The sequence below is a fragment of the Ranitomeya imitator genome, chromosome 1 (genome assembly GCF_032444005.1).
Source record: "Ranitomeya imitator isolate aRanImi1 chromosome 1, aRanImi1.pri, whole genome shotgun sequence".
In the NCBI taxonomy this organism is placed as follows: Eukaryota; Metazoa; Chordata; class Amphibia; order Anura; family Dendrobatidae; genus Ranitomeya; species Ranitomeya imitator.
Window position 1 is genome coordinate 1,227,972,364 of NC_091282.1, and position 21,138 is coordinate 1,227,993,501.

The 21,138-nt window shown below is 44.3% G+C and overlaps 1 protein-coding gene across 1 annotated transcript in view; it reads left to right on the forward strand.

The window, feature by feature from the left end:
* DYSF (dysferlin) overlaps window positions 1–21,138 on the forward strand; it is a 384,808-nt gene that overhangs the window by 273,133 nt on the left and 90,537 nt on the right. The window contains exons 38-39 of the mRNA XM_069745121.1: window positions 2,330–2,495; window positions 15,716–15,789. Of these exons, the coding sequence (XP_069601222.1) occupies window positions 2,330–2,495; window positions 15,716–15,789 (240 nt within the window). The remainder of the gene's footprint in view (window positions 1–2,329; window positions 2,496–15,715; window positions 15,790–21,138) is intronic.

The following is a 21,138-nucleotide window of genomic DNA, read 5'->3' on the forward strand; positions in this document are numbered from 1 at the left end:
CTCTGGGAGAAGCTTTTTCCTCTGCCCTATCTACTGTCGGATGAGCTTTCTCCTCTTCCCAATCTACTCTGTAAGAAGTGTTTTCCTCAGCCCCCTCTACTCTGGAATAAGCTTTTGCCTATGCTCCCTCTAATCTGTGAGAAGCTTTTCCTTGGCTCCCACTTCTCTGGGAGAAGCTTTCTCCTCTTCCCCTTCTACTCTGGGAGAATCATTCTCCTCTGCTCCCTCTACTGTGGAAAAAGCTTTCTTCTCTGCCCCTCTACTCTGGGATAAGCTTTTTCTTTTGCTCCCACTACTCTGGGAGAAGAATTTTCCTTGGCTCCCACTATGGGAGAAGCTTTCTCCTCTGAGCACTCTACTCTAGGAGAAGCATTCTCCATGGCTCCCACTACTCTGGGAGGAACTTTCTCCTCTGTTCTTTCTACTCTGGGAGAATCTTTTCTACTCCAGGAGGAGCTTTCTCCTCTTTTGTCTCGACTCTGTGAGGATCTTTCTCCTCTACCCTCTCTACTTTGGGAGAAGCTTTCTCCTCTGCCCTCTCCACTCTGGGAGAAGCTTTCTCCTCTACCCACTCAACTCTAGGAGGAGCTCTCTCCTCTGCCCCCTCTACTTTGAGAGGAGTTTTCTCCTCTGTTCTTTCAACTCTGGGAGACACTTTCTCCCCAGCCCCTCTACTTTGGGAGAAAACCTTGCTCCTTTGCCCCCTCTACTCTGGGAGAAGCTTTCTCTTCTACCCCCTCTACTCTGGAAGAAGCTTTATCCTCTGCCCCCTCTACTTTGGGACAAACTTTCTCCTCTGCCTCCTCTACTTTTGGAGAAGCTTTCGCCTTAGCTCAAACTACTCTGGGAGGAGCTTTCTGTTCTTCTCCATCTTCTCTAGGAGTAGATTTATCCTTTGCCTCCTCTACTTCAGGAGGAGCTTTCTCCTCTGCTGCCTCAACTCTGTGAGTATCTTTCTCCCCACCTCCTCTACTTTGGAAGAAGCTTTTTCCTCTGCCCTCTCTACTCTGGAAGAAGCTTTCTCCTCTGCCCCCTCTACTCAGGGAGGTGCTCTCTCCTCTGCCTCCTTTACTTTGAGAGGAGTTTTCTCTGTTCTTTCAACTCTGCTCAGTTACCTCTACTCTTGGATGACCTTTTTTCTCTGCCTCCTCTACTCATAGATAAGCTTTCTCCTCTACTCACACTACTCTGGGAGGAGCTCTTTGCTCTGCCCCCTCTACTATGGGATAAGCTTTCTCCTCTTCTCTCTACTCTGGGAAGTACTTTCTCCTCTTTCTCTACTCTGGAAGGAGCTTTCTCCTCTTCTCTCTACTCTGGGAGGATCTTTCTCCTCTTCTTTCTCTACTCTGGGAAGAACTTTCTCCTCTTCTTTCTCTACTCTGGGAGGAACTTTCTCCTCTTCTCTCTACTCTGGGAAGAACTTTCTCCTCTTCTCTGTACTCTGGGAGGAGCTTTCTCCTCTTCTCTCTACTCTGGGAGGATCTTTCTCCTCTTCTCTCTACTCTGGGAAGAACTTTCTCCTCTTCTCTATACTCTGGGAGGATCTTTCTCCTCTTCTTTCTCTACTCTGGAAGGAGCTTTCTCCTCTTCTCTCTACTCTGGGAGGATCTTTCTCCTCTTCTTTCTCTACTCTGGGAAGAACTTTCTCCTCTTCTTTCTCTACTCTGGGAGGAACTTTCTCCTCTTCTCTCTACTCTGGGAGGAGCTTCCGACTCTTCTCTCTACTCTGGGAGGAGTTTTCTCTTCTCTCTACTCTGGGAGGAGCTTTCTCCTCTTCTCTCTACTCTGGGAGGAACTTCTCCTCTTCTCTCTACTCTGGGAGGAGCTTTCTCCTTTTCTCTCTACTCTGGGAAGAACTTTCACCTCTTCTTTCTCTATTCTGGGAGGAGCTTTCTCCTCTTCTCTCTACTCTGGGAAGAACTTTCTCCTCTTCTTTCTCTACTCTAGGAGGAGATTTCGCCTCTTCTTTCTCTACTCTGTGAGGAGCTTTCTGCTCAGTTCCCTCTACTCTTGGAGGACCTTTCTTCTCTGCCTAGTCTACTCAAATATAAGCTTTCTCCTCTGCCCTCTCTTCTCTGGGAAGAGCTTTTTACTCTGCCCCCTCTGTTCTGAGAGATGTTTTTTCTGCTCTCTTTACAAATCTCATTTGTATGAGCTGCCAAGATGACTGAGGGAAGGGAAGTGAAAGTGACAACTTCTCTGAGCATAATTTTGGCTAAAAAGTTGCCATTTTTTTGGAATGTAATGTAATTTTGTAGAAGACCTGTTTTAGAATGTTCTTCATAATGTAGAAATAAGTCAATTAACGTCCTCTTCCTCTCTTGTTTAGAGGCTACCCAGGGAAGACCTTTACTGTCCTCCCATCATTGTGAAGGTGATTGATAATCGGCAGTTTGGGAGGAAGCCTATAGTTGGACAATGTACCATTCACTCATTGGAGGAGTATCACTGTGACCCCAATTTGGAGGAAGTCGATATCGATGAAGGAATGGCAGGTATAAGATAAAGACTCTTTTATATAAGAAATCAGAGCAGTCAACTTTCTTATTTCAAATAATTAATGGAAACTAATTCCAATGAGGGTGAACCTAGACATTGACACAGTGATACTTGTGTTTAGAGGATATTATCACATCACAGGATTAATCCAAAGGTGAACTCTTAACGTGGGAATTATACTTATAGATGTAGCATCCAATGGAGCATGGTCAGTCCTCTTTGGTTTTATGGTTATCTAACTTGATGAAGTTCAGTCTGTATGAAAGTGAAATCTGTTACTTGGGGTACCGGTCCGGATAATGCCGTGAGGAGTAATGACAGTGACACTTGGGATATACAGTTGTGCTCAAAAGTTTACATACCCTGGCAGAATTTTTGCTTTCTTATCATTTTTTTTTCCAGAGAATATGAATGATAACACTAAAACTTTTTCTCCACTCATGGTTAGTGGTTGGGTGAAGCCATTTATTGTCAAACTACTGTGTTTTCTCTTTTTAAATCATAATGACAAGCCAAAACATCCAAATGACCCTTATCAAAAGTTCACATACCCCATTTCTTAATACCGTGTATTGCCCCCTCTAACATTAATGACAGCTTGAAGTCTTTTGTGGTAGTTGTGGATGAGGTTCTTTATTTTTTCAGATGGTAAAGCTGCCCACTCTTCTTGGCAAAAAGCCTCCGGTTCCTGTAAATTCCTGGGCTGTCTAGCATGAACTGTGCACTTGAGATCTCCCCAGAGCGGCTCAATGATATTGAGGTCAGGAGACTGAGATGGTCACTCCAGAACCTTCACTTTGTTCTGATTTAGCCAATGACAGGTCGACTTGGTGTTGTGTTTTGGATTATTGTCATGTTGGACCGTCCAAGTACATCCCATGTGCAGCTTCCGCGCTGCTGATTGCAAATTTGCCTCCAGTATTTGCTGATAACGTGCTGCATTCATCTTTCCCTCATCTTTGACCAAGTTTCCTGGGCCTTTGTAGCTCACACAGCCCCAAAACATCAGCGATCCACCTCCTTTCTTTACAGTAGGAATGGTGTTCCTTTCAGCATAGGCCTTGTTGACCTCTCTCCAAATGTAATGTTTATGGTTGTGGCCAAAAAGTTAAATTTTGGACTCATCACTCCAAATTACCTTTTTCCAGACGTTTTGAGGCTTGTCTCTGTGCTGTTTTGTGTATTGTAGGTGAGTTACTTTGTGGCATTTGCACAGTAATGGCTTTTTCCTGGCGGCTCGACCATGCAGCCCATTTTTCCTCAAGTGCCTCCTTATTGTGCACCGTGAAACAGCCACACCGCTAATTTTCAGAGAATCGTGTATTTCAGCTGATGTTATTTGTGGGTTTTTCTTTGCATCCCGAACAATTTTCCTGGCAGTTGTGGATGACACTTTTGTTGGTCTGCCTGACTATAGTTTTGTTTTTACAGAGCCCCTGATTTTCCATTAGTTATTCGCAGTTTGAACGCTGCTGACTGGCATCATCAATTCCTTAGATATGCTTGTGTATCCCTTTCCTGTTTTATACAGTTCAACTACCTTTTCTCGTAGATCCATTGACAATTCTTTTGCTTTCCCCGTGACTCACAATCCAGAAACGTCAGTGGCTGGATGAAAGATGCAAGAGTCTGTCTGGATCCCAGAAACTCACTCAGGGTACAGGATAATGACACTGATATTTGGGGTACAGGATAATGACACTGACACTTGGGGTACAGGATAATGGCACTGACACTCGGGATACAAGATAATGACACTGACACTCAGGTTACAGGATAATGACACTGATATTTGGGGTACAGGATAATGGCGCTGACACTGGGGGTACAGGATAATGGCGCTGACACTCGGGGTACTGGATAATGACGCAGACACTCGGGGTACATGATAAAGACACTGGCACTGGGGGTACAGGATAATGACACTGACACTCGGGGTACAGGATAATGACGCGGACACTCGGGGTACATGATAATGACACTGACACTGGGGGTACAGGATAATGACGTGGACAGTGGGGGTACAGGACACAGACACTGCATTTTCTGGAGTCTTTGGTGCCTGGGATGACATACTGGTAGAGTTACAGGATATATTTGAGTTTTTTATGAAGCGAGGTCTGCTCTGTAAATCAGTTATGTTCCATCTCTTGTAAATTCCTTATAACTTTTACGCTTGATTCTATTTTCGATGTGTGTGATAAGTTTCATACAAATATACCGTGTTCGTAAAGTGTTTTATTCACAGACACCTAACTAATAGGAGCACGAAAAGTGCTGATCTGATGACTCCAGATTGTTTTTGGCCAACTTGAGATTTTCGAGGTATCTGGTGTATTCTCAAAAAACCTTCCCTGCAAGGAGGCCAGAAGTGAGAAAGCTTTGTACTAAATGTAAACCCCAATAAGCTGTGTACCCTAAAGCTCCTGGGCCTGTGATTATACATAATGCCTCTATTTATGGTCGGCGTAAAGAGGACATTAATGGCTCATCACTGGAGGTCCATCCTCTGCGCAGTGACACTGAGTTGGGGGCAATAAGGAGTAACTTATTTATCTTTCGAAATGGCAAAGTAATACTGAATCTGAGATTTGCCAGAATCCAAGCCAAATTTTATGCTACTTTCGGTGGATGCTGGAGATGCCGCTGGACCAGTCGAGCCCTTTGCCTCTTGTCATAACCTTCAATGTGTCTCGCACATAAAAAGTGACATTACGGTCTCTGTCGTTGTCGCTGATGGGCTCGTAGGAGTTTTGGCACCGTGCTCTCCGAAGCCTTTGTCTTTACCTTGGTGGCATGCCAACATTTACACGTCTGTACGACCCGTTTTCTTTATCCTGGCAGTCGGGTTTTTTTCTTTTTTATGTTATTTAATGTAACACTCAGCTCACCGCCTTCCCCACCGAGAGAATAATTGCTGTTTCTTTTGAATTCTGTTTTCAAAGAGATTTTTTTTTCCTTCTGGTTGGAAATATTACTAGAAGAGGGGTGTTGTTCCAAGCCTGGCGGGGCTCGTCTCATTAACACGTCAGGGCCCAGACGTACCAATAAGCCATGTGGACAGTGAGGTGTGTCCGTACGCACCGGGACAGCCAGTAACACAGAGATACTACCACCAGCTGACCACAGTCTGAAGGTCTCCTTATTTGTGTTTTGGCATTGAGCACAAATACTTTGACTTTTTAGAAATCCTGCCGAATACATATGGAAAAATCTAGAGAAATTTGTTAATACCTCACCCAAATAATCATCACCAAATACATCCTGTTACATCAATTTGATTAATTACCATTAATATAGCTGCCTCTTGTCCACCCTAGAGCCCTAAGTTATATATGTGTCCAGACATACCATTTATCACCACCCATCTGGGCTGGTTGACCTACGGTCATGCTCGGTAATGACGTCGAGGCTCTTTGTACGTAGGACAACATGCTTATCAACATGTTGTGCAAGATCAGTTGAACAGATGCCCATCATCAGTATTCTGAGACTAGGGACATGAAAAATAGAGCCAAAATATACCATAGGATAAATATAGGCACATTTCAGCATCAGATTTGCAGACATGACAACAGACCCAGCCCGATTTCTACTGAACCAATCTTAGAACACCATGGATGAAACTCTATATCGATATGTATGGTGGTTGTAGGAGATAAGTGTCAGTCAAGTGAGCTTTGAATGGACATCTCTATGACATATGACCACCATTCGACTAGGACTAAATAGAGGTTCTCTGGCCCAAGCTTAGATTACATCCCCTTACAACTCTATATTATTGTGTTTGGTGTCTTCGGGAGACAATGTCAGCCAAAGGAGCATTCAGTGGACAGCTTTCTGCTATGTATTGTTACCTTTAGGGTAGGACTACACTTAAGATGACAAGCACCTTAGCTTTTGGCCATGTAACCTCTATTGATCTGTCCTGCCTTTTTAAGTACAGAGGTATCTCCTACATCTCCCCCAGTACTCATCCATACACAGACACATGCATGGTTTAAACATGAGTTTTCAAAAGCTAGTTCAGAGTAAAATGCTTCCAGACACCTTTGTGCTTGGCTTATCTCCTATGGACCCAAAAGGATCAGACATTCTAGAAGAAAACCTTGAACCCAACTGAACCAAACTTAGGTCACCATGGATCTCTAGAGTGATATGCATGGAGGATTGGGGGAGATAGATGTTGGCCAGATGAGCTTCGAATGGGCAACTTTTTATGGCGTATAGTCACCCTTTGGTTAGGATTACACTTAAGATAACGATATACATTACATGGAGGTTGATTGGCCAACATCTATCTTCCCTGATTCACCTGGTGGTTCTCCATACACTTGCTTGATTCAGGCATGTTTTTTCAAATGATAGTGTGGAGTCAGGTGCTGCCAAACAGCTGATGATGGCTTATCTCTCATGGATGCAAAAGGATCTAGCCTTGATTGTAATTCAGCATGCCCTAGATGATGTCAGAGATGAGAAGGTCGGCCATTTTGAATTTAAAGGGAAGGTGCCATAAAAAAAAAAAATTTTTTCAGAAATTGTAAAAATGTAAAGAATTAATGATTACATTTTCTTAAAAAATATTATCATTTGTTTATAATTTAGTAAAATATGAAAAATAATTTGAAAAGTTTTGGAATTTCCACTTTTCAACACTAGGGGGAGCAGCTGCTGAAATTTCAGAAAAACCTAGTGTACAAATAGCTCACATTACTGCACTGCAGTAAATATGGGCGGAGTCTGCTGACCTGTGTGATGTCTCCTCCCCTTCTGGGTGTTTGCTAAGGGATTAGAGAGGATGATATTCAGGAACCCAGTGAGCAGCCATTTTGTTGGTGACTGCAGAGTATGGCTGCCGTCACACTATCAGTATTTGGTCAGTATTTTACCTCAGTATTTGTAAGCCAAAACCAGGAGTGGAACAAATAGAGGAAAAGTATAATAGAAACATGTGCACCACTTCTGCATTTATCACCCACTCCTGGTTTTGGCTACAAATACTGAGGTAAAATACTGACCAAATACTGATAGTGTGAAAGCAGCCTTATACTGACAAGTCTACGGTCACCAAGGATGGCAGGCAGCAAGGATTCTGGGAGATATGTGGTGGAGGGAGCAGGGTGACAGCTGCACAGAGTATTTCAGGAGAGCAGTGTGCTGGTCTATAGGGGCCCCCTGTTTGGTGCGCGGAGCAGCCAGGGATTGTACATAGAGTTCTGTCTTTTATACACATGGATGGACCGTCTGCTCCACAGAAATCCAGGAAACATTTCTGCGGATTGATGGCCTGGTCTGATCCAGACTTTGCATGCAGACCCCATTCCCCTCCTCAGATCCTGTCTTCTCCATCCTGTCCTGGCGATGTGTGAAAGCGAGGCGACAGGCAAAGTACGGGGTGACGCTGGGAAGGAAATGTAGCCATATAGTAACGATAAAAATGAGACCCCTCTCTTCAGCTGCCTCACCAGCCTTCCCCTGACTGCACCTAACTGGAGGTCATGCTGTCCCCTCTATTACCCCAGACCCGCGTGTAGGTGCTCAGCCAGAACCACCATAGAATGGGTCCGCTTTCTGAAGATAATACTGCCATAGTGTTCTCACATAATACCGCCATATAGATCACACACAATACTATCAAATAGATCACACAATACTGTCATACAGTTCTCACATACCACCATATAGATCACACATACCGCCAGTGTTCTCACATACCGCCATATAGATCACACATAATACCGCCAGTGTTCTCACATACCGCCATATAGATCACACATAATACTGCCAGTGTTCTCACATACCACCATATAGATCACACATAATACTGCCAGTGTTCTCACATACCACCATATAGATCACACATACCGCCAGTGTTCTCACATACCGCCATATAGATCACACATAATACCGCCAGTGTTCTCACATACTGCCATATAGATCACACATAATACTGCCAGTGTTCTCACATACCACCATATAGATCACACATAATACCGCCAGTGTTCTCACATACCACCATATAGATCACACATACCGCCAGTGTTCTCACATACCGCCATATAGATCACACATAATACCGCCAGTGTTCTCACATACCGCCATATAGATCACACATAATACTGCCAGTGTTCTCACATACCACCATATAGATCACACATAATACCGCCAGTGTTCTCACATACCGCCATATAGATCACACATAATACTGCCAGTGTTCTCACATAATACCCCAGACCCGCGTGCAGGTGCTCAGCCAGAACCACCATAGAATGGGTCCGCTTTCTGAAGATAATACTGCCATAGTGTTCTCACATAATACCGCCATATAGATCACACACAATACTATCAAATAGATCACACAATACTGTCATACAGTTCTCACATAATACCACCATATAGATCACACATAATACCGCCAGTGTTCTCACATACCGCCATATAGATCACACATAATACCGCCAGTGCTCTCACATACCGCCATATAGATCACACATAATACCGCCAGTGTTCTCACATACCACCATATGCTTCTCACATAATACCGCCATATAGATCACCCATAATGCCGCCACATAGATCTCACATGTATTGTAAATAAAGACTCGGCCAGAATAAAGTCCTTTATTAATCTTTTTTATACCATACCGAACGCATAATCCTCGACTCCCTCATCTCCCACAACAAAAATAATAAACCACAATGGGGAAAGACACGCAGGGGGGAGAGGAGTGCATAGGAGAGGATTAGATACTGACTGCTGAGCCGTGTATCTAATCCTGTCCTGTGTGATACTGTGCTGCGCCGTGTATCTAATCCTATCTTGTGTGATACTGTACACAGGACAGGATTAGCTACACAGGACTAGATTAGCTACACAGGACAGAGGTAGCAGTGGTAGATGGTATATAGAGGCAGGCAGCAGTGGTAGATGGTATATAGAGACAGGCAGCAGTGGTAGATGGTATATAGAGGCAGGTAGCAGTGGTAGATGGTATATAGAGGCAGGCAGCAGTCGTAGATGGTATATAGAGACAGGCAGCAGTGGTAGATGGTATATAGAGGCAGGCAGCAGTGGTAGATGGTATATAGAGGCAGGCAGCAGTGGTAGATGGTATATAGAGGCAGGCAGCAGTGGTAGATGGTATATAGAGGCAGGCAGCAGTGGTAGATGGTATATAGAGGCAGGCAGCAGTGGTAGATGGTATATAGAGGCAGGCAGCAGTCGTAGATGGTATATAGAGGCAGGCAGCAGTGGTAGATGGTATATAGAGGCAGGCAGCAGTGGTAGATGGTATATAGAGGCAGGCAGCAGTCGTAGATGGTACATAGAGGCAGGCAGCAGTGGTAGATGGTATATAGAGACAGACAGCAGTGGTAGATGGTATATAGAGACAGGCAGCAGTGGTAGATGGTATATAGAGGCAGGCAGCAGTGGTAGGTGGTATACAGAGGCAGGTAGCGGTGGTATACAGAGGCAGGTAGCGGTGGTATACAGAGGCAGGTAGCGGTGGTATATAGGGGCAGGTAGCAGTGGTATATAGGGGCAGGTAGCAGTGGTATATAGGGGTAGGTAGCAGTGGTATATAGTGGCTGATAGCAGTGGTATATAGTGGCTGGTAGCGGTGGTATATAGTGGCTGGTAGCAGTGGTATATAGGGGCTAGTAGCAGTGGTATATAGGGGCTGGTAGCAGTGGTATATAGGGGCTAGTAGCAGTGGTATATAGGGGCTAGTAGCAGTGGTATATAGGGGCTAGTAGCAGTGGTATATAGGGGCTAGTAGCAGTGGTATATAGGGGCTAGTAGCAGTGGTATATAGTGGCTGGTAGCAGTGGTATATAGGGGCTAGTAGCAGTGGTATATAAGGGCAGGTAGCAGTGGTATATAGGAGCAGGTAGCAGTGGTATATAGGGGCTAGTAGCAGTGGTATATAGGGGCTAGTAGCAGTGGTATATAGGGGCTAGTAGCAGTGGTATATAAGGGCAGGTAGCAGTGGTATATAGGAGCAGGTAGCAGTGGTATATAGGGGCTAGTAGCAGTGGTATATAGGGGCTAGTAGCAGTGGTATATAGGGGCTAGTAGCAGTGGTATATAAGGGCAGGTAGCAGTGGTATATAGGAGCAGGTAGCAGTGGTATATAGGGGCTAGTAGCAGTGGTATATAGGGGCTAGTAGCAGTGGTATATTGGGACAGGTAGCAGTGGTATATAGTGGCTGGTAGCAGTGGTATATAGGGGCTAGTAGCAGTGGTATATAAGGGCAGGTAGCAGTGGTATATAGGAGCAGGTAGCAGTGGTATATAGGGGCTAGTAGCAGTGGTATATAAGGGCAGGTAGCAGTGGTATGTAGGTGCTGGTAGCAGTGGTATATAAGGGCTAGTAGCAGTGGTATATAGTGGCTGGTAGCAGTGGTATATAGGGACAGGTAGCAGTGGTATATAAGGGCAGGTAGCAGTGGTATGTAGGAGCAGGTAGCAGTGGTATATAGGGGCTAGTAGCAGTGGTATATAGTGGCTAGTAGCAGTGGTATATAGGGGCTAGTAGCAGTGGTATATAAGGGCAGGTAGCAGTGGTATATAGGTGCTGGTAGCAGTGGTATATAAGGGCTAGTAGCAGTGGTATATAGGAGCAGGTAACAGTGGTATATAGGTGCTGGTAGCAGTGGTATATAAGGGCTAGTAGCAGTGGTATATAGGGGCAGGTAGCAGTGGTATATAGGTGCTGGTAGCAGTGGTATATAAGGGCTAGTAGCAGTGGTATATAGGGGCTAGTAGCAGTGGTATATAGGGACAGGTAGCAGTGGTATATAGGGGCTAGTAGCAGTGGTATATAGGGGCTAGTAGCAGTGGTATATAGGGGCTAGTAGCAGTGGTATATAGGGGCTAGTAGCAGTGGTATATAGTGGCTGGTAGCAGTGGTATATAGGAGCAGGTAGCAGTGGTATATAGGGGCTAGTAGCAGTGGTATATAAGGGCAGGTAGCAGTGGTATATAGGAGCAGGTAGCAGTTTTATATAGGGGCTAGTAGCAGTGGTATATAGTGGCTAGTAGCAGTGGTATATAGGGGCTAGTAGCAGTGGTATATAAGGGCAGGTAGCAGTGGTATATAGGTGCTGGTAGCAGTGGTATATAAGGGCTAGTAGCAGTGGTATATAGGAGCAGGTAACAGTGGTATATAGGTGCTGGTAGCAGTGGTATATAAGGGCTAGTAGCAGTGGTATATAGGGGCAGGTAGCAGTGGTATATAGGTGCTGGTAGCAGTGGTATATAAGGGCTAGTAGCAGTGGTATATAGGGGCTAGTAGCAGTGGTATATAGGGACAGGTAGCAGTGGTATATAGGGGCTAGTAGCAGTGGTATATAGGGGCTAGTAGCAGTGGTATATAGGGGCTAGTAGCAGTGGTATATAGGGGCTAGTAGCAGTGGTATATAGTGGCTGGTAGCAGTGGTATATAGGAGCAGGTAGCAGTGGTATATAGGGGCTAGTAGCAGTGGTATATAGGGGCAGGTAGCAGTGGTATATAGGGGCTAGTAGCAGTGGTATATAGGGGCAGGTAGCAGTGGTATATAAGGGCTAGTAGCAGTGGTATATAGGGGCAGGTAGCAGTGGTATATAGGTGCTGGTAGCAGTGGTATATAAGGGCTAGTAGCAGTGGTATATAGGGGCTAGTAGCAGTGGTATATAGGGACAGGTAGCAGTGGTATATAGGGGCTAGTAGCAGTGGTATATAGGGGCTAGTAGCAGTGGTATATAGTGGCTGGTAGCAGTGGTATATAGGAGCAGGTAGCAGTGGTATATAGGGGCTAGTAGCAGTGGTATATAGGGGCAGGTAGCAGTGGTATATAGGGGCTAGTAGCAGTGGTATATAGTGGCTGGTAGCAGTGGTATATAGGAGCAGGTAGCAGTGGTATATAGGGGCTAGTAGCATTGGTATATAGGTGCAGGTAGCAGTGGTATATAGGGGCTAGTAGCAGTGGTATATAGTGGCTGGTAGCAGTGGTATATAGGAGCAGGTAGCAGTGGTATATAGGGGCTAGTAGCAGTGGTATATAGGGGCTAGTAGCAGTGCTATATAGGGGCTGGTAGCAGTGGTATATAGGGGCTAGTAGCAGTGGTATATAGTGGCTGGTAGCAGTGGTATATAGGAGCAGGTAGCAGTGGTATATAGGGGCAGGTAGCAGTGGTATATAGGGGCAGGGTGCAGTGGTATATAGGGGCTAGTAGCAGTGGTATATAGGGGCTAGTAGCAGTGGTATATAGGGGCTGGTAGCAGTGGTATATAGGGGCTAGTAGCAGTGGTATATAGGAGCAGGTAGCAGTGGTATATAGGGGCTGGTAGCAGTGGTATATAGGGGCAGGGTGCAGTGGTATATAGGGGCTAGTAGCAGTGGTATATAAGGGCTAGTAGCAGTGGTATATAGGGGCTGGTAGCAGTGGTATATAGGGGCTAGTAGCAGTGGTATATAGGAGCAGGTAGCAGTGGTATATAGGGGCTGGTAGCAGTGGTATATAGGGGCTGGTAGCAGTGGTATATAGGGGCAGGGTGCAGTGGTATATAGGGGCTAGTAGCAGTGGTATATAGGGGCTAGTAGCAGTGGTATATAGGGGCTGGTAGCAGTGGTATGTAGGGGCTAGTAGCAGTGGTATATAGGAGCAGGTAGCAGTGGTATATAGGGGCTGGTAGCAGTGGTATATAGGGGCAGGGTGCAGTGGTATATAGGGGCTAGTAGCAGTGGTATATAGGGGCTAGTAGCAGTGGTATATAGGGGCTGGTAGCAGTGGTATATAGGGGCTAGTAGCAGTGGTATATAGGAGCAGGTAGCAGTGGTATATAGGGGCTGGTAGCAGTGGTATATAGGGGCTGGTAGCAGTGGTATATAGGGGCTAGTAGCAGTGGTAGATGCATAAGAAAATAAAAACTCTGTACTTACCTTCAGTCCTCTCCCAGGAAGTGTTGTCATGTTCAGGGCAGAGCAGTGTGACGATCTCCCTGCTCTGCTCTGAACAGGTCGGCAGTGAGCAGTGATTGCAGCCTGTGCTGTAATACTAAGTACAGGCTGCAATCACAGCTCCTGGCTGCAGATACTCACCCCGACCCTCGCTCCCAGCAGCAGCTTCTCCCTGGCAGCTCCTGCTATGATCGCACACACTGAGCTGTGTGTGCGATGACAGAGGAAAATAAAAAACAAAATGGCCGCGATCTCCTCTCACAGCTGTGACGTAGCAGCCCAGGGGGCGTGCCCAAGTCACAGCTGAGAGGCAGGAGGAGCGGTCGGAGCCGACTGTTGGCGCCTATGCCCATGGCTGCCGTAAGTGAGGTGTGCAAGTGTCGTGCCCAGACACTTACACCCACACTAATGAAAATGGCGGCCTCCAGTGGCAAAAGTAAAAATGAATAAATAAAAAAGTATTAAAGTAGTACATTTACTTTTGTATTAAAAATAATTGATTATATAATCAATAATTATTAATACAAAAACTAAAATCACGGCACCCTCCCTTTAAATATGTGATTCTTTTGTGTCCGCAAACGATTCTGGTAGGTGCTTATTCTCTTCATCCCATACAGGACACAGGCTATGCTAGCATGTGCGTCAGAACAGATTCCTGTTGGGTTAACAAGCCCTCTATAATGAAAATTGGATGTGAATGGCCATCTGAAGGTTAGGGCCATGCCTAAGATGTCCCTGTACTTTGGATAGCGGTTCGCAAAATGTGCAGCTGTTTCTGCAAATAAATAAGAATGTGTTTTCAGTAGGGGGTAATGGTGTATGTCTGTTTCAAACATCAGTATTCCTGTTCTGTTCAACAGACATTAACCTTCGAGGTGGGAGAATCAACTTTCAAGACCCCGGTCAGTGTTGTGTTTTGTGATCGCTGGATGGAGCCCTGTGAATCGACACTTACCTGCTACCATCACCAACCCTTGTTTTGATTAGCCGGATCGGCTCAACGTTGAGTATGCTTCACATCACAATGATGATGTCGCACCAGCCCTGTGATCAAACGAAGAGCTGGGGCTAATAACTGGGCAATGGTGATTCACAGGGCTCTCGTCCAGCGGTCACTGCTTACCGACCTGGCGACTGGACTCTCCCATCACATTAACCTCTGCGGATAACTGTAGACTTTTGTGCTGTAGGGCTTTTTATCTATGTAGAATCACAACTGTAGCAAGGCAAGGTTTTGATTGTTCTCTGTTGTTGAAAATTGCTTAGAAATTCCAATATTTAGTGATTAAAGAAAAATACATTTACTGGAGATTTTAATACGTTGCTATAGGCATCGATTCTCAGAATTTTTTGCAGTGAGTGATAAAAAAGCCGAGGTGTATCCCTAGACTTCCTGCTATCCTGTGATATCCCGTGTGCACACGGATGCCGTTGGGTGATATAACTCACATCTGGGCCACATAATCAAACAATTAGTCAAAGCTTCTATATAAAAGTCTGCACTTTTACAAAGGTGTGAATCCATCACCTATGGCAGGAGCAATCCTTCCCCACGCTGGTCCCACATGTGTTTGCTCAGAGCAGACCTGCTCCTTCCAGCCGTAAAGAATGACTGATACTTTCATAGCTTGGAAATGAATAATAAGTTACGTAATTAGGGGGCAGTCATCAACTTGACCCCGTTCTCTGGTTCTGTTCACAATACATCTCTCTATTATACATCTTTTTTTATAAGGAAACTGAATTGTATAGAAACTTTATGGACACTTTAGCCCTAACTGTGTTATCCGTGCATGCTTGGGTGTTCTAAGAGCCGCAAAACATGCAAGGGACTCAAACATATTATTCGAGCACACCCAAGATACTTGGACAACACCCAACCATGCTCAGATAACACATTATCCGAGCACAATCGTTCATCACTACTAACCATTAAAGATACGACTGTTGACCCCTGTACTGTTGTGGAGACCTTCAAGTTGGCATCTGGGGACTTGTAGGTGAGCCTATGCTCCCTGGGAGAAGGTTAATGCTCTCCTCGAAAAGGAAGAAGATAGCTCTCCAGTGCCACGTGTAGGTGGCTACTTGTAGTAGGTGGCACTAGATAGGCAACTGTCTTCCTCTTGGAGGATACCTTATTTGGTTGCTCGTTATTCTGATGGTTTCATTACTAGGGTTCATTTTAATGTCTACAATGTCGATGGCCCACTCCAAACTTTGTTATGGGGCAACATGTCCTCTCTCTTCACCCCTATCCTATCGTTTTCAGATGATGTCAGTGTCACTCCGAGGGATGAAGTGCTCATCGATATTGATGACAAAGAACCACTAATCCCAACTCAGGTAAGACCCAGAATCTCATGTTAATAAATGTATGAAATATTTCAATAGAAAATCAGATCAGATTTTATAAAACATTTGTTGGACTCGACCTGATGCCGTGTGTCCGTTTCATTAGTGTGCTCATTAACATGGTAAAATATAACGTCACTGCGCCATCTTTAGTTCCTTGCCTCCGTGTGGGAATGGAGTGAGTTGGAGGTGGGACGTAGGAAAGAGGTTTCTGTGTGACATCAGTGCTAAAATGCACGTATGGATATTTCTCCGATTTTGAGAAGAATTGGTGATACATGTGCTTGGTAATATACTGTAGGATTCGTTCCCAGTGATAACTCTTGTTGGTGTTGCTGCCTAATGACATCTTTTGGGGCGGAGAGGGGTATCTGTGTTGTAAAAAACAATCTCAGGACCTAGACCAAGAAAAGGTTTTTGAAAATAGTATAATATCTCTGATAAAGGTCATTCTGCTCCTGCTACACGTAGGTGATTTAGTCAAAGGGAACCTGTCATCAGATTCATGCAGCTCAAAGCACGGGCAGCATGAAACGGAGCCTGAACTCACGATTGCTCCAGCACTTCAGAGAAGGTGTAGTTAGAAAATCTGGGAGAAGTCAGACTAGTCTCGTCTTTCCGTATAGTCTCCTGCTGTTATTTCCTTGTACTGGACCAGGTGATTGACAGGTGTCTCTCATGGCCAGAGACTTGTCAGTCGCCTGCTCTGGGAGATGTCAGCTAGGGGCGGCACAGGACCACTGTTATCTCTACTATGGTCAATGACCGGATCTTCTAACTATATTTTCTCTGAAACTAGATTTATTATCTTACTACAAAGCTTCCCATCTGACTAAGATCAAACTGATTATCTTAATTTCTACTGTATTCTTGTGATCCTGTAACACCATCTTGAGCTATTCTGTTAAATTTCCCATGACTGCCGCTGTTTCCCACCCTACTGTCTCTTCACTCTTTTTTCCTATCGCTCATATCGTTTCTCGATGTGTTACTTTCCTCTTGGATTATATTGTTCGAATGGACAATAGTTTCTGCTTGAACCTTTTTATTTTGTACCAATTTTTTTTTTTTTAAATATGGACACCTTTTTGAATCTCATTAAAAAACTTGGCCATTTGGCTTTTCCTGGCTCTTTGTCTCCCTGCACATTGCTGGCTGAAGAATGAGTTAAAGAGCACCATTGACCCATTTTTTCTTCTTCTTATTATTTATTATTGTAACGCCATTTATTCCATTGCGCTTTACATGTGAGAAGGGGTATACATAATAAAAACAGGTACAATAATCTTAAACAATACAAGTCACAACTGGTACAGGAGGAGAGAGGACCCTCCCCGCGAAGGCTCACAATCTACAAGGGATGGGTGAGGATACAGTAGATGAGGGTAGAGCTGGTCGTGCAGCGGTTTGGTCGATCGGTGGTTACTGCAGGTTGTAGGCTTGCCGGAAGAGGTTGGTCATCAGGTTCTTTTTGAAGGTTTCGATGGTAGGTGAGAGTCTGATATGTTGTGGTAGAGAGTTCCAGAGTAGGGGTGATGTGACAGAGAAGTCTTGTATACGATTGTGGGAAGAGGAGATAAGAGGGGAGTAGAGAAGGAGATCTTGTGAGGATCAGAGGTTGCGGGTAGGTAAGTACCGGGAGACGAGGTCACAGATGTATGGAGGAGACAGGTTGTGGATGGCTTTGTATATCATGGTTAGGGTTTTGTACTGGAGTCTCTGGGTAATGGGGAGCCAGTGAAAAGATTGACAGAGGGGAGAGGCCGGGGAATAGCGGGGGGGAAAGGTGGATTAGTAGGGCATTTTAGAATAGATTAGAGGGGTGTGAGACTGTTAGAGGGGAGTCCACAGAGCAGGAGGTTACAGTAGTCGAGGCGGGAGATGATGAGGGCATGGACTAGGGTTTTTGCAGATTCTTGGTTTAGGAATGTACGGATCCATTAAATATTTTTTAGTTGAAGGCGGCAGGAAGTGGAAAGGGCTTGGCTATGCGGTTTGAAGGAGAGATAAGTTTCAAGGATTACCCCGAGACAGCGCGCTTGAACTACATACACAATGTAATATTGACTGCAGTGCTGAATAAAGAGCTGAATAAAACATTTTTATTTATTTACCATTCTTTCTGTTTAGAAAATATTGTCAATCAAAGTATTAGGTAACTAATGAGTTAATTTTTGCTAAGTCTAATTTGGAGTCATCAGAGAGTTTTCACTGGAGGCGTGTACTTCTTCTACCTGTAAGCAGTTCACCAATTGTAAGCAGGCAGCACCAAATGGTCGAAAATGAACACACCCCCACAATAGCTCAGAACAGGCTATTTCTGTGTAAGAACGCACCCCTAGTGAAAACTACCTGATAAGGTCCACTTGGACTTAACAAACATTAACTCATTAGCTGCCAAATATTTTGATTGTTATCATCTTTGCAATTGAGGAGGTGAGAGACAAAGACCTGCTACCACTTCTTGTAAAAAAAACAAAAAACAAACACAAAACCAAAGAGGCAGACAGAAGTCAGTGTTACTGATAGGCCCTCGGCAACCCAGTCCGAGACTGAGAAAGAACCCCCACGATTTCTGGTGTACAAAGTCAGAACGGCTCAGCTCCATGCACTGTTTTGTGGGCGTTCTTGGGTACTGCAGCTCAGCTCCTATTGAAGTGAACGTGTGCTGATCTGTATTGTTCCATATACTGTGGACTTCCGGCTGCTATGGGACCTGCTAACAGTTGATCAATGGTGTGCCAGGTGTCAAAGCCATCAGCAATTCCAAGTATGGATGATTAATATGATAGTCTGGTTCTGGCAGGAGTCCATTGTATTGCTAGGCACCCTGAATACACTTAGAGAAGTGAAAAATTAGAACGCAATAAGCAGAGATTCACTCATTTCAACTCTTGATCCATAGTAGACACAGACAAATTCTTTCCCAGCTGCCTCGGATGCATTTCTCTTCTGCCTTGATCCATCCCAGACCAGACTATACTAGATGTTCTCTGGCTACAAACCCTTCTATGCCACCTAAAGTTTATCCTGTGGGTGGTGTTCTTAATTGGTGTTATTTTGCCTATTAAGCCTGTAGGAGAACTTCACTAGGGACCTCACAATGAGTCCTTCATCACTTCAGTCCATTACGTTCCTACAGATCTCTGAAAATTCCACTTGTAGGCCACCACTTACCAGCGGTTACTTCTTTCCGGGTTCTTGGTTTTTGTGGTTGCTGTTTAATGTAATTTCCCAAACAGATGCCAACGCCATCCAGCCTGCAGCGAAGAAAGTGCCAGGAAATTTATTATGTATAGTAAAGGTCGCTTGCCCTCACTGCAACCTCTCTCCTCATTCATGGTCCTCGGAGACTGGCGGCTGCAGGTCCGCTAAATATAGAGCCACTAAAAATGGAATTAATAAAGTCATGCAGAAGCATTTAACACTATAATTACACTTGTAAAAGGGTTCCACCCTGGTGGACAGCTACTTTATATGTGGTGGTAAATATGGAGGCATTGGAGAAGATTTACCGACACCAGTGACTACACAAATGCCGTACCATATGAATGGTGCATCGGCCTATTCCCCGATGCATCTTACGGTGCCTTTCACAATCTCAGATTGGGCCTGACTTTGTTTTGAAACAATTTGTTAAAAGTTAAATATGTTAAAAAATTTTTTTATAAATGAGTAACTGACTGGACCATAAACCAACTGTGGTTGTATGCAAAAGATCACATTTTTCCTATTACTTGAGGTCCAGTAGATCATATTGTGAGTGCAGTAAAATGGAGGAAAGGTAAGCAAAAATTCAACATTAGGTTATCGGCACAGTATTTTTTTTAAGCTGGTCAAGTCGTTCAAACTCTCAAAATATGGCTGGAAGACTCTTCCTATTCTCTTTCTATCCTATTATATTATGAAAACACTTTTCTCATATATTTTGTGTTTTGAGTGTTTTTATTTCAGCCTCAGGTTTTGAAAAACAAAAGATGATAAAAAATAATCACTGTCCATTCAAAGGGCTATAAAAATGCTTCAGGGAAAACAAACTCTTCAAACATACTGCTTCAGGAAACAAAAAATGTTCCCCAAAAATTCCCCAAGGAAGGAGCTTTCCTTGAAATTTTTGACCACCTGAAAAAAAACTCCTCATGCACATACCCTAAAGCTTGATATATTGTGCCAGGTCATGTTGTCTAGTTGCCTAAGTGCAAAAGGTATTTGTTTACCTCTTTCTATCTTTAAGCTTTCAAGTCATGCTGTGTCTTCATGTGAAGGATCCAAGCTGACATAAGGAGTTTTATAGGTCAGGCAATGCACCTTAGGATAAATGTTTGCAAAAAAACACTCTCCAGTGCCACCTAATGAGGGCAGCTTCATTAGGGTACCGTCACACAGTGGCATTTTGATCGCTACGACGGCACGATCCGTGACGCTCCAGCATCGTAACAATATCGCTCCAGCGTCGTAGACTGCTGTCACACTTTGCAATGTACGACGCTGGAGCGATAATTTCATGACGTATGTGCGATGTAGAAGCCGTTGGTTACTATGCGCACATCGTATACAATATCGCGCACACCTTTGTTACACCATGCGATCATGCCGCCACAGCGGGACACTAGACGACGAAAGAAAGTTTCAAACGATCTGCTACGACGTACGATTCTCAGCGGGGTCCCTGATCGCAGGAGCGTGTCACACACTGCGAGATCGTAACTATATCGCTGGAACGTCACGAATCGTGCCGTCGTAGCGATCAAAATGCCACTGTGTGACGGTACCCTTATAACTCAAGTTTTATCTAAAGTTATAAGCAGAAGAAGTTTTCCAAGGGGTTTTGGAGCAGAAATTAAGTGGAAGCTGAGAGGAAACTCTTGAAAATTCTTCTAAAAAATGAAAAAACTCCTCAACATCTTGGAGGTTCGGCTCAGTTTCCTCGAAAACTCTCAGCAGAAAGATTCTGCATATACCATAAAAGTTTGTATGATTCTTTTTGGTGAAAACTCTGGTTTGGTCATGTTGAAAGCCATCTTCATTGACACGTCTTCCTTATGAATGGAGCCAATTTGCATTCCTGAATTTATGACCCTCAATCCAGTTTCATTATCGTATATGCAATTGAACTCTGTGGTCAGACTTGTTTGCTTCAATTTTGGAAATGGTAATCTGAAATTGGAGTGCGTTATTATGAGATTGAACAAGCCACACCTCACGATTCCAGTTCCACATTCCGTGAAAAGTGGCTGTCAATCTAAAACTTTAAGAAATAACTATAATCTGAAGAAATTGCCCTCTAAAGAAAGACTCCTTTCTTTGGGTTCACAGAGGCTTTTTTCATCACACGGCAGT